Source organism: Hydractinia symbiolongicarpus, chromosome 1 (genome assembly GCF_029227915.1).
Source record: "Hydractinia symbiolongicarpus strain clone_291-10 chromosome 1, HSymV2.1, whole genome shotgun sequence".
In the NCBI taxonomy this organism is placed as follows: Eukaryota; Metazoa; Cnidaria; class Hydrozoa; order Anthoathecata; family Hydractiniidae; genus Hydractinia; species Hydractinia symbiolongicarpus.
Window position 1 is genome coordinate 11744599 of NC_079875.1, and position 14781 is coordinate 11759379.

Below are 14781 nucleotides of genomic sequence, written 5' to 3' on the forward strand. Positions count from 1 at the left end.
GACAAAATGTATTGTTTGTTATAAAAAATTGTACATGGTTAAAGATGAAACAAAATTTAAAAAATAAATTCCGAATTCATGTTTAAAACAAACAAAAAATCACTTACAAAATCTTCTTGAAATTTATTGGTCTCTTCTTATTATTATAAAACTTGTTTTTTTTACTTTCTTTAAAAAGACGCAAAAACTTTTTAACGAAATAGACAACGCAATGTTAATTTTCCGTAACATTGACCGGGCACGTGCGTAACGAATAAACTACATCGGGGGGGAATAACAAACGTTATCTACCCATGATTTTTGTATAAGAACTTTTCTATTAATCAAATGCTTTTTAAAATTAAGTAATATATCGTATCTTGGTAAAGTGGGAAATACAAGAGTAGCCACTTTCTCTTGTGGGTGATTTCATTGAATATGAACTAAATGACAACATCTTCCCTGCAGTTTGATACTTCATGCCAAAGCCTGTAACGCGTACTTATGCGGTTTGAATGTCAAAAGAGCAAGATACCACTGGGGACTATTTTGACAGCGAAACCTACATTGTTTCGAAATTTATTCAGTGTATTTAACGAAAACACAAGCGTCGATTTTAAACAAGCATGCAACAGAAAAATATAGCGTGCGACGAGTTCATTTTTTTAATTTTTTAATATGTTTGACATACGAAACAAGGAGCTACGCTGTACGAAACTCCGTTGACGTTAATAAAAAAACGTTATTCGTTACTAACGTGAGCCAGCAAAATTTTTTACCACAGAAACAGCTTTCACAATCATTCATTCATTCAAAAAATAACGTAGTAAAGTTTTGTTTTGATAATCAGGGAATACCCTCTAGGCAGCGGGAAACATCTCTCCAACTGTGTTCTCCTCCTTTCTTTTAACACCAGGTTGAATTATTTATATTTATTCTATATTTTCACTTCCTTTTTGCCGCAAAAAAAACATATCTGTTTCGTCTCTCAGAAGTTACACATTTCTGTTCCGAGGAACTAGCGCATTCCTTGATAAAGAAAAATATGAACATATACTTCGCCCTCTAGTTTATCCATATTCTTTTTTACTGGTTTCTCAAAGTAATAATTTTTTAGGCAGAAATGGTAGCTTTTTAAAAACCTAGAACGTTGCTATAGTGAATTTTAATTCGGTGCATAATTTATGCACATCGAGATAGAAGTTACTAAGCAACTATGTAAACAAAGGGCGGCTGTTGCTAGGAAACATAGGCGGAGTCTGTTAGCTTGTGAAAGTTACATATGGTTCATAGGATACGATTTATTATGTATCCTCAAATCAATATCCTTTAAGTTTATTTTTAGACTGTGGTAATGCAACCTCCTGTAAATAACAACTTTACGTGCATGTCTTTTAAGAACAAGCGACTTACAAATTTTCGAAAGTATTAAATCAACTCTTTTTATCAAATTCTGACTGATTAGGATGGAATCCATATTTGATTTTTAAATTAACTTTTGTCCTGCAAACAAACTAATAACCTCGTTGATTTTACTTCTGCCGTGGGAAAGATCTGTATTCAGGGCGCAATCACATTGTGTAGAAAATAAATTGAGTTAGCCTCTCTTTGTCGATTTAATTACCTGTGCATCTCGAGAAGAGATAAAAACTTGGCTATGATCTGTGTAATTATTAAATATAATTAAATATAATAGAAATTTGAGATGTATAATTTTTTTTGAATTAGTTTGTACATAACTCCACGGAACCCCCAACTGGCTCGTGTAATGTTGTGTTTATTTGACATCGTGACGTTATCCTAGCATCCACGTAGGTGTGCTTTTTTTCGTGTGACGTGATGGAGAAGACCGTCCGTGTAGTAACTAATGACAACTCTAAATGTGGTTGGTCCATGGATCTTCCCTTCCGTATTCCCAGGGCTTACTCCTTTACGTACTAGTCTTGCGGGTCCAGATGTTAGAGCTGCTGCACTTTAGCAAAAAAGGGCCTTTATGGTGTATTATAATGAGCTCTCGTGTTTATGGTCGGTTGCAGATCAACAAAAACAGATATTACAACAACCTTGTCTCTTTTTGCTTTTCGCATCGATGTGGAAAACCGATATAAAGTCTCGGGGACGAGATCGATATAAACAAATTATAACAATTATTTCCATCTCTTTGATTGTTGTGATGTTCGTTTTTGTGACTTCTATTAGCGTCGTGTCAAACCCTAAATATTTTCTCAGTGTTGTTTCAAAGATAAAGTCTTTTAGCTTATTTCATCGATTTTGGCTTGATTTTTCCAACATGTGATAGGTAAGCAAATAAATCATGCACTCATAAACTGTCAGATACATCTCGTGCTCTGACATAAAAACAATATCTTAGGAAAAGAGAATATGTCGCTATCAGTTTATCAAAGCAAGAAAAGCCCTGTAGTTAGGGGTAAACGAGACAACACTTTTTTTCTCTTGATTGTTTCTTTCTCGATTGTTTTCACGACCATATTTATGTTTTACTCCTGTCAAGATAACTGCGGACATTTTTCTTTTTCCGCTTTCGTGATCAAGTAAACTTTTGCAGCACGCAAGCTGTGTAGCGAAAAATGTTAATCAGTTTTTTTGAGCACTCTGTAAAGTATTGTAGCATGCATATCTGTAGATAAACATGTTATGTTTACATGCAGTCCGTCACTTGATCCAGTGAGTATATACACTTTTCATACGTATTCGCTTTCAAAAACTTTATTTAAAATATTTTCGTCGCTCAGTAAAAGTTGTCCTCGCTTGACAGGTTTTTAATACTTTAACCTCGTTTCCAAGACTCCAATTTTTAATAAAAAGCTAAGTAACCCTGGGTGCGAAGTTGCTACTATCTTTTATCTTTACATGCCACGAAAGCAGAATGTGACATACCTATAATGGCGATTTCCGTTGGCTGACAACAAGCATAATTTTCAACTAGATTACTGTCAGAATTTTTTTTATTTGCAATATTCGTCTGAAACCTTGTTGGAACGCATGGCGGTTAAAAACCTGACCTCGTGCCTTTTTATGCAAGCGCACGTGAAGGCTTAACAATGATGTCGATTATGGCATAATTTGGAATGATTTATTTCAATGTATTATTGTTTTAATATGCAATGGTATGGACAGAATGTCACGTATCTAGATAAAGCAGCAAAATTTGTGTTCTATACGAAACTGCTTATTTTTCCTCATCATAAAAATTTCAAAGCTTGTTACCGCAATACTTTTCCGACACGTAGTAGCTGCTATTTCACTGACGCAATTTCTTATGGCATGTCGCCAGGAAATGTTGAGAGAACCTAAGAGTACTCGGCACTACCACTTTTATATAATGCTGACTTTTAACAATTCGTACCTTATTTGTTTAGGAAGTTCAGAGAAAATATTTTTTCAATATTGACGAACAGTCATCCACTGAGCAGGTGTGCGTGAATACACGTAACCTATGCTGTCTGCTAGGCAAGGGTGATTTAATGAAAATAAGAAAGTTAGATTTTTTGACAGTTTCTTTCTCAAGAAATTGAAAAGGATTAGGCCCAACAACAAATGTAACGAGCAGTCCTTCAACGAAACCCCGTCGCTAGAGCAGCTATAGCTTACTTGATGATCCTCAAAAATTTGACACTTGGGAACGAGGTTGCTATTAAACAAGGACTTTTCGCGTGTCATTTGTTGATGGCAAGTCAACCAGCAAATAAGTTAGTGAATTCTGTTACAACTACAAAACTTTTAGGTTTAGTAATAATACAATAATAATATAAACAAATAAGTTAGAACATTAAAAGAGTTACAAAAATTTATTTCATAATAATTTAAAACAATGTGTCAACAACCACGGGAAATTTTTTATCTAGCTAACCGGCGATCAATCATAACTTTGTCACTGTGATCAACAGGGATTCACAAAAGTGGAAATATTTAGAAGGAAAGAAAATGGACTTTGTATCCAATTGCTCAATGGTCTGATGATAGAGAATGAGTGTGCATTTCATCATATATGCATTATATAACAATAAAACAATAAATCTTTTGAAGTAATAGAATAACCGTTGGCAACAAAATTTACATTTTAACTTGAAACTTGTTTCGCTTGAAAACCACAAAAAAAAGGTTGCTTAATCGGAAGAAAAAAAAATCGCTTTGATGTTTAACAACAACAAAAGAACAACAAGGTCACACAATAAATAAATAAACTTTCAACTAAATACACTAAATTCGGTATGTACAAAAATGGTGAACAGCATATATAACTTTCGTATAAAAGTTTTAAATTAGAAAAAAAATTCATTTAAAAAATATATTACTTCTAAATCCAGAATCGTAAAGAATCCCAATGTGATAAGGTCGGTGAATTTTTAGAAAGTTTCGCCGACAACAAATCCTCAAGCTTGCAGTTTTCGGATGGAATTTTTGAATTTAACGACTTTAAAATTTCTTCGTTCAAACATTTTAGGGATTTCTGGTCCTTACCATTAGGACATGTTATAATATCATTATTTTTATTGGCGCAAGTGCGTCCATGGATCCCTAAAAAATGCTGCGTTGTGTTTAATTGAGTGGGAAACGCAGGTTCCGTGATATCTATAACCGGCGATAAACCAGAAAAGTACGAGGTCTCTTGTTGAATACAATTATACGAGTCATTTGAGGTATATATATCTATGGATGGTATTTCGTTGTTATTTTCGTGATATTTTCGCTCGCAAACACCAGGATCTCGATACGGTTCGTCTAAGATTTCTTCCCTGCTCATTGCGTCTCGCAATGAAGGCAAACAAATGTCTTTTGAGTATGAAATGCAACTTTCTATAGACGTGTTAGCGTTTGAACTGTGATGATCCGAGCTGTCTGTTTCTTCTCCGCGCGAGTTCAAACGAACGTCTGACGGTGAAGGATTGATCGTCAGGGAAAGCATATCTGAGGTAAACGTTTCATCAAAATCTTTGAATAAACTTTCTTCTGAAGAATGATAAGATTTTTTTTCGAATACGTGGAGGCACGAATTTCTTAAAATTTTTCGTTTTAAAATTTTAAGTGGTAAATTATCGATTTCGTGTTCGACAAAAAACGGTTGGTCGCATATCGGCTCATCTTGGGGATCGTGTAATTCGCTGAAAAACGGGTGATTCAAGGCTTCCTCTGCAGTCAATCTTTCAGACGGATTTATACGTAACATTTTATTCAGAAGGTCGATAACTAAAAAAATATAGGATTTTTTAAAGTTATGCACATCTAAGAGGAGTCGCTGGTAAAGAGAAAAGTTTTTTTGGAAAACATTTTTATTTTTGAGTTTGTTTGTTTTATAAATTAAGTTGATGGATTTTAAAACTGGTTTAAAACTTGATACAAAAAAGAACACAAGTTTTGAACACAGTGAGAAGTGTTAAGAAAGAGTTGACTCATCACATCGGAAAAATAGTTTTTATGTGATAAGAAAAACCAGCTGTTTTGTGTGGATGGTTCATTGTAGAAACGTGACCAGGTGGTTGGGAACAAAATTTGAATCATAAATAGGGAATCACCTTTGGGTTGATGTTACCAAAACAACAGAGAAACAAGTTTTAAGAAATGTTTTGACCCGATACGGTAAAACGAAGCTTAAAATTTTAAGGTGTTTAAATAAATATTTTGAGGACTTTTTTATAAAATATTGAAAAATACAAAAAAATAAAAAATTAAAATCTTATTTTTAGATGACTTTGTGAAACAAGTTTTACATAAGTAATTTTATGATAGAAACTTCTGAATGGACGCTTCGTGCTAACATGAATGTGGTTATAAAAATGGGTACTCTTGTGAAATTTTTATAACTACATCTTTTAAATAACTTATCTGAATTTCTTTATTGCGAAACTACCGGCTTTTTTGACATGCTGTATGAAACATGATAAATATACTAAGAAATATCAACATTAATAAAGTGTAAGCATTTACCTTCTGGGGGAAGACCATCAAAAATGTGTTCCGGGAAAGATGCTTCTTGCTCATAAAAACTTTCTATATTGAGTCCAAAACTTTCACATATGACATTTATTTGATCAAGATCGTTTTTCCCTGGAAACATAACTTTTCCTAACAACATTTCACCAAAAACACAACCAGCACTCCATATATCAATTGGATAAGAATAATTTCCTAAGTTTATCATCACCTCTGGAGCCCTGTAATATCGTGTTGAGACCACAGCAGTTAAGTAGCCTTTATGGTCATACCGTTTATCGAACACTCTAGCTAAACCATAGTCCCCAATTTTTAAAGTTAGATCATCTGCTTTAACGAACATATTTCCCGGTTTTATATCTCTGTGTACCACATTTGCTGAATGAATATACTTTAGTCCTCTTAATAACTGATATAAAAATAGTTTGCATGTTTCTAACGATAACTTTCCATTTCTCTCGATTACTTTATGTAGATCAGTGTCCAGTAGTTCCTCAACAACATACACAGCATCTAAATCTTTAAAATTTTCCATGGAAGGGTCCTCAATAGCTGTTCCACTGGAGTCAGTTATTTTTAAAGTTTTTACAAGATTTTCATGTTTAAAACGCTTTAGTAATCGCAACTCTCTAAGAGCCACACGACAATGGCCTTTGCCAACTAAGGATAGTCGTTTTAAAGCTACTGCTAAATTTTCCTTGTCGGGAATTGAAGTTACCGATAAAGATTTATCCACACCAGATAAAACAACACCGCCTCCACCACCAGCGATAACTTTAAGATCAGAAAAGTTTGAACTCAAAGAGCTTAGAGTACGTAACTTCTCGCACTTTAAGGGCATAATTCTTTGTAGTTTTCTCCGTGTGTTTAAGGATTATTTTACTAACTAGAATATACCACCCAGCTCACTATCTGCAAACCTCTACTGTACTTTGAAACTTTATTTCACCGGCTTTTTTATTTATAAAGCGAACAGCTTTGTTTTTCTTTGCGCCGGCATAATGCTGCAATTTGATTGGCTTAAAATTAAATGCGTCAAATAATTGATCTTATTCTGAAGGTTTTCATTGGTTAAAATTCAACACAGTCATGAATGAAAAACGCTCTAGGAATTCAATCAACATAATTAAAATATATACGGGGGGTTAATAAGTAGTGCAAAACTAACATTAACTAGCTACTTTATTTTTAAAGTTTATGAAAACGCTCTCTTAACGCTAAAGTTTATTATAATATTTTCTACGAAACGTATTATTTAATTGACATACATTTTGAGTTAAAAATTTAAACTTTGTTAATTATAACCCCCGTTAACTTGTTAAAATTATCCACAAAGCATAAACGGCGGGAAAGAAAAAACAACAACAACAAACATGGAAGGGAAATGCAAGTTTAAACTTTTATGTTTCGTCGACAAATATAAAGTTGTGTTTTCGTTTTTAACTGATTCTTTGGAATGATTATAAAAGGCGAAAAAAAATTTCGGTTTCGGTTACACATGAATGTTAAAAGCAGTAGAGCGTGAATCAATCAATCACGAATTTAGAAAACAGAATTGTTCAAGTTGTTAAAGATTTCCGCTTAGCTAACTAGGTAGAAAATTGGTACGTTGTGGCATTAGATTATTTAGCTTTAATCCGTTCGTGACACACACAAAAAACAAAGCTTGACGCTCAAGAGTGCCAAACTATGTGTTGCGCTTGAAATGGACACATAACTGCTTACGCACATGGGAAGCAAACCCCCTCATATTTTTTATCATTCTCAGAAAACATGCGAAAGTAATTTTAATTAATTGTTTCGTCGAAGGTTTATTACTATTTTATTGCTGTCTCTGTAATACATTTTTATAATTACACCTCGTTTTTTTTAAAAAAGAGAAGAAAAATAAGGCAAGGAGAAATGGCTAACAAAAAAATATAAGAACACAGAAACCCTTAGTCGTAGTCATGCCTTTTTAATTAGCATTCTTGTCCAAATTCCGAATTATTAAATCAGACCTTTAGCGTATTTGCACCAAATTGTTAACTTTGTCTCCATAACTTCTTCTAGCTCAGCCAAGTATTGTGGCTGTGTTTATGAAGTAAAAAAACACTGGGGATGAAGTTGTCTGATGTGTTGTAACACATGGATCTTGCATTATTTTGCGATTTATAATTGTGCCCGGAATGAAACCCCACACTCTAAATATAGATGTTTTTTTAAGTTTTATGACGTCACCACATTATGAAGAAAGCTTTTCTTCTTTTATTCATAAACTTCCTTCTGTTTAATTTTTTATCTGTTACGTTGTAGGAGATCTTTCTTTTCCCCATCTTCCCCGGTATTAACAAAAGTTAGAAACCATTAATTTTAGTCCACAGTGAGAGAGATGATTCCATTTTTTTTTACATATCAGTTTTATCAAATCTTTCTCATGTCGAAAACAGCTGACGGCTCTAGATATTCATACTGGCAGGTGAATATTTTCCATGATTCATAGTCCCCTTCCCTCTACTAACAAAAAGATGATTTTACGTGTTTAAATGAATTTTATTTAAAACAAAAAATAATATAAAGAGGAATAAAGAAGTGAGTCATTAATTAAGTTGGTGACAATAGTCCTCCGTTGAGATTCGTCATTGCCATTGTTAAACTCGCCGTCGACATAACTCTCGTAAATGGAATTCTAAGTATGAATAATTAGCTCTACATGTGACACTTTATAATCAAAATGTCAAAATGAAATAAAATGAATATATCCAGTCCTTCTTTCAAATATTATTTAAGATTTTATAATTGTGTATTATATAAACAAATAGTAAGTGTTAAGAAAGATATGATTGCCAAGGAATGTCCGTTTTGTGCCAATTCATCTTTCTATTGTTCTGTCATGTGTGACCGAAGTTTGCTCTTGAACTTATATATGTGTGGTCCAATTTTTTAATTTTCTTTTAATTTGGAAACAATTTCACAGCTCGTCGTTGTAGTCGAGGATTTGTTCACACGTTGTTTCAGTTTTTTGTTTGTTTTATAAAAAGAAGCCATATAAGAACAACGAGGAATTTCTCCACCAAAACATCGAATTAAGGACATTTTGGGATTTAAACTTACACCTTCTATTTGCAAATATTTAAGGAAAATTTCCACGTTTATCATTTTGTCATTTGCAGAAGCGTGTTAACATAATATCGAATGTATCTCCTTTGCCTCCAGGATGCCTAGGACTGTCAAATACTTTAGCAAGACAAGTATACAACACTTAGCTATCGTTAATGTCCTGAAACCACTGAACTCCTGATGTTTAAAACTGTTTGAAATCATTAAAAAACCATTTTTTACGCGAATATTGGGGCAAATGTTATGATATCTTTCTGTGTGCGAAAATGCGGTCCTGGTTAAACTAAATAAATGCCGCGTCACTAGAATAATTGTTACTGTGTATTCACCAGACCAGATAACAGTCGTGTCCTAAAATTATTTTCGCGTTTTTGAAAAAAAAGTTAAAACATGGAAAAGTCATTTATTAGTCATCGTATAAGATCGAACTGTATGAGAACACTTTGTTTAAAACACTTTCCAAAATGTCGGGTAGCTCTTGAAAAACAATGTTTTGTCAATATTATTTTTATGTCTTGAGGGGTGTCCAGTGTTTTCGAACCATCATAGACAGATATGCAAACATCACAAACGTTTTCAACAGGGCGGAAATACTTCTTTAACTATGAAGTGACCATGTCGTTACTATTCTATCTTTGTTGTGGATAAGGTTGAATTTCGCTTTTGTTTGTTTTTTATATTAGAAAATTCTGTTGCTTGTCAACGAAGTGAAAAACGGTGAATCAGACCAGCAAAGGATACAAAGGCAAACAAGACCCTTCTCTTTTTCACCGGAGCATAATGGGAGCTCTAAGTAGAAATTATTATTTTTATTGCACGGGTGGAGAGCGACATGGCTTGCGATGAATAAATATTTCGCCATGATATTTCGGCGGTAATGAAAAGGTTAGCATATTAGTATGTTATCAAACATGGCAAAATTAAAAACAAACAGAAATTATGAATCAAATCCTAATATTTGCTTGTAATCTTTTGTCGCTTCTTCGATTATTCACTGTTTCATAAACTTTCACCATAGCGTGTTTCTCGTACAATAGGAATAAATTACAAAAATCTACAAAAACAACAATGTTAACGACACCGAAGTATACCTAGGTCAAGAAACAAAACTACGATATATTCGCAGAAAAGAAGAATATCACACACATGACCTCGAATACATGTTTCTTTATAAGAAACTCAAGCATTTTGGTGGAGCCTGGAGTTTCTTAAAACTTAATAAATTGACCCTCGTATGTTTCTTAATTTTTTTTTATTTGACCTTGAAAAACATTTTATTTACAAGGCCTTTTTGATGTATGGACTATGGCTTCGTTATATATAAACAAAATTTACTATTTTTTTGTTACATATGAAAGTTTCTTAAAGTTGGAGATTTCCCAGCCTGCCAAAGTTTCTTAAAAGTTTCTTAAAATTTAGCCTTTCTGAGCCTAAGATTTCTGATAAACTAGGTTCTTATATGAAAAAAAAAACGTGTAAGTTAAAACTGTTTTGAAAATATATAGTAAATTTATATCGGCATGAAAAGCAAGCCAAAGATACCCTACATCCCAGGATCTTTAATGATAGGAAGCTTTCTGGTCGGGTAAGACAAAAAAGCCCTAGTGAGGGTGTCTTTTTGTTTTTTCATGTTGCGTTGTCTTCGACATCAAAAAAAAAAAAAAAAAAAACAACCTGTGATGAGGTTGAATTCTATTGTCTATGTCTATTCTATGTCACCGCCTGCACATACGCAAAATTTTTCTCCTGAGCAGAGCGTGTTGACATAAAAATAACATATAAAATAAACAATTACCAAATTGTTTATTTTATATGTTTGTTAGATCTTTGCTCACACCTTGATTTCGCTTTCAGCAGGGTTTTGTAACAATTCTAGAAGTCGGATTAAATCATATGGTTTTATCTGATGATACTTTTCACTGCGACGGGTTGCATTTCCCCAAGTTTACATACCTTAACGGACAAAAAAATTTATGTTGGAGAAAAATGGCGGAATTTTTCAAAAATTTTGTCCGCCTGGATTAGAAGAGTTTCTTAAAATTATGTGTTGAGGTGACTTATTTTAACGTCTTTCATAGAAAAGATTTCTTTAAAAGATGACGAATATTTTGTCTGACGACGGAAATATGGTCCAGCATTTGTCTGATAAAGTAGACATTTCTAATTTAAAATATCTGAAACCAATATCAACCGCAGGGCTTTTTTCCTTCTGTTTTTATTTCGCGTCCTGGTATACAAAGGGACGAAGAGCTCTGGCGTTAAGGTTGTTCTGAACATAGAGATATCATTATTATAATATCTCTATGATCTGAATGTTTCCGAGAAACACATTCTCTACATCTTCTCTATCCTCTTAGATGCCACTTGTTTTTCCGTAAGTTTTAAGTACATCTTATATTTGCGAATTTTTGGCATTTCGGTACACATTTTTTTGCTAATTTTCAATAATATGCGTTAAGAAATGACTGAAGTAGCTCATATAGATGTTCTTTGGTGAATTCTTAGCTTCATTCTTTTAAAAACTGTGTCATTCAGTCTTGCGAAATTAACAAACAAACAAAGTCATATTGACTCAAATTACCCCCGGCGAACCAGTTGTTGAGGAAGCGCACACATGCTTCGATGTTTCAAAATCGAGCATGGAATTCGCGCGCAAACGAAACACTTGGCACGTTAATTTCACATGTAAGAAAAATGTTGCTACATGGTCCCATGTGTCGTGACTCAGACATGTTTATTTTTAAAACATTAGAACACGAGTTGGACATGCTTCTCGCTATTGTCTTTAGATGTCAATGTAAATGATTGAGTAACCCTTTCTTTGTGCCGGTTCCTGGATAATTTCATTTAGAATGAAGATTGGAATACCTTAATATCCGATCCGTAGGAGTACAAAGTCCGCTTTGTTGAGCAACAAGGCCATTAAGCTTAAATTAGATCGGTTAGTTCTTTAAAATGAAACAATGGGAGAACTGATTACTTTATAATGCGTGTTATTTATTTACGATATTTTAAGGTTGTGACATCGCATCGCTTTGACCTCTTTTGTAATATTTCCTTAAACATATCCAGTAAAGCTAAGAATTACGGTGTAACGCAATTAAAGGGATTTTTTTTTCCTTGTACTCCTGCTACCGGTATTTTTCTGTTTTATTTATAGAAAACAAAAATACGGCCTCGGAACAAAGTCGTGTTGTATCAGCATTATACTTCACCGTCGTCCCCAGGATGTTTTGTCTTTTTGATTTGAGACAAAAAAAACCCTGGGGAAGAAGGTGCATTCTATTTCAGTCTATGACTTCCTACTAAACTGACCTTGTATTTCAAAATAATTGTTGACTGTCTGAGTTTTCTACCCCTTTAATTACGTCGTCTAGACGGGATTTTGTTAGACTAAATAGTTTACTCAGATCCCTCATTATACGTTTAAATTTCACAAAGAGACCAAGCAACCTCGTGTCAAGAGCATTTTCATATTATAAAGGAAATGAAGGCTCGGGGTTAAACACCCCAGGGAACAAAGATGGAAACCTGGAGAAGGGTCTAGCTTTGAAATTGTTTTATCTACCGCAATTTTGGTTCCACATTTTTTTTAATCAGTTTCTTAGACAAGTTAATTTTAGGCGCGTGTGTTGAGTTTAGTAAACAAATCAGTGGTTAATTAAAGTTTTTGCTTCATTAAAGTATTTTTAGTTAGAAATTACGAAATTTTATAAATTGTATAATGACTTATTTTTTTTTCTGACTTTGCAAAAAACCCATATATCTTCTCTAGCCCTATGTCTTATCTTGGAGGAAAGAATACGTATTGTTTCCTCCAAGGTCTTATATTTGGGTGTTCTAGGTATCAAGTTTACTATAATTGTTGGTCTTACTTTAAGGCTTTCAATAGTCAAAATATAGAGAGAAACTTCGCTCCTCAACTTTTTGTGGCCCTCCCAGATTACATTCCGCGACGCGATCCCCTGTATTTTACATGATTTTGTATTCAAGAAGTTACAAGACTACTTAGGGGTTTATTACATGGTCCCCATTCTCAATCCAAGAGCTCTTTCAGATAAACTTTGAGAGAGCTCTGACAGACCCTGCCTTCTTTCAAAACTTCATAAATTCAAAATTAAGGTTATATGATAAGTCGGGAAGAAATTCACTTCAAGGCGAAATTTCATTCCTGCAGATGCTTGCACAGATCCCGGATTACCAGTACGAATATTCTCCATATAACCGCTTTCTTAATTCTGGAAGAAATATGACTCCTATTTATGGTCAGAGAGCCATTCTAGAAATTTTGACCAAAGATTGACGCCGCAACAAGAAATTCAACAACAGTGCTGTAAAAAATCGTTTTAAATGACTCCCAAGAGTTTGTTGCCTGCTGGCAAAGCCGCTAGCGCTTTTTTAACAGATTTAAAAAAAGCATGATCCCTTGTGGGCGAGGTTTAGTTTCCTTGGTGTCATACATCATGAAATGACGATGCAACTTCCTCCTTTTACAGACAAGTTTTTATTTTCGCTCAAAAGCTTAACAAGAAGGAACTTTAATTCGATAACACAGCTTCCATAAAAGTAAACAAACGTGATTCTAAGAAAGCTACATAAAACAGAATTAAATCTTTTCCTCGGACCTCTAACGTGCGAGAAGCCGTTATTGGAACGAGTTTGTACGATTTTCGTCACATGTTGTTGATGGATGGAGATCATGAATTTTCAAAACGAGGAAAATTTAAAACACGGAAAAATTCACGGTGTTTCAAGTTCCTTTTTTCAACTTTTCAAAACAATCCTAGAGAACGAAAAAACCTAAGTCGACTTAAAGGTCAAAAATTTTAGAAAGTTAATGACGTGATTTTCCAGGAATAAACAATAATTATACCAATAATCAATTTTTTAAACCAAGAAAATTTATAAAATTTTAGAACTTCTAATGGATAAGAACCTTTACACATGAACATCTCTCAACGGTTTCGTAGTGTAGTGGTTATCACGTGCGCTTCACACGCGCAAGGTCCCCGGTTCGAGCCCGGGCGGAACCAGAGTTTTAGTTTTTTTTTTTTAAAAAAAGAAAGAATTGTAGTATAAAAAAATAATATACAAACTATTTGATAAGAGTAAGCAAATTCTAGCCAGATTGGTCAATACACCTATTGTTTTTAACCTGAAAATCCGGCCTGATGTTCTTATAAAACAAATTCTTATTTAAGGAAAAACGTGAACAGTGACGGGCTGATAAATACACCTTTACGATAATTCAGGAAAAACTTCATCGCAGCTTATTTAGCGATCGGAGGAGGTAAACATCACACTTTTATAAGAGATTATTAAGGAGAAAACACGTTTTTTCGTGAGAACTTTTCTTGCCGCGTTTTGTTTTTAATGAAAAGTACACATAAGTTGTATCTTATTATTATTAACGTTTCCTGAAAATTTGAAAGAATTTGATCGACGGAAGTTAAAAAACTGGAGGAAACACGCTTTCGTCTCTCTCATAAAAACACGACTTTTACCTCCTTTTTTCCGATATTGTAAAACGATGGAGAGCCGTAGGAACGCATGTACAATTGAATTATCGTAAAGGTGTATTGATTTAAAGAGTAAGGTTGAGATGGAGAATAATATTCTTTTGAAATGTTAGTATTTAATGACACTATTTTGACAAAACAAGGTTCCGTAGTGTAGTGGTTATCACGTTCGCTTTACACGCGAAAGGTCCCCGGTTCGAGCCCGGGCGGAACCATAATTTTAACATGTACA

The 14781-nt window shown here is 33.8% G+C and overlaps 2 protein-coding genes and 2 non-coding genes across 4 annotated transcripts in view; 3 read left to right on the forward strand and 1 right to left on the reverse strand.

Moving 5' to 3' along the window:
* The window catches only part of LOC130638878 (chromatin assembly factor 1 subunit A-B-like), a 108938-nt gene that overhangs the window by 53735 nt on the left and 40422 nt on the right, over window positions 1–14781 (forward strand). The gene's annotated exons all lie outside the window — the stretch shown is intronic.
* LOC130638905 (mitogen-activated protein kinase 1-like) lies at window positions 3480–6882 on the reverse strand. The gene is made up of 2 exons (XM_057447038.1): window positions 5926–6882; window positions 3480–5187 (listed from the first exon to the last, which is right to left on the reverse strand). The coding sequence occupies exons 1-2, from the start codon at window positions 6770–6772 to the stop codon at window positions 4298–4300; spliced, it is 1737 nt and encodes a 578-aa protein (XP_057303021.1). The 5' UTR covers window positions 6773–6882; the 3' UTR covers window positions 3480–4297.
* On the forward strand, window positions 13991–14063 carry Trnav-cac (transfer RNA valine (anticodon CAC)). Its single transcript has one exon. It is a non-coding gene; the product is annotated as a tRNA-Val (tRNA).
* Window positions 14692–14764, forward strand: Trnav-uac (transfer RNA valine (anticodon UAC)). Its single transcript has one exon. It is a non-coding gene; the product is annotated as a tRNA-Val (tRNA).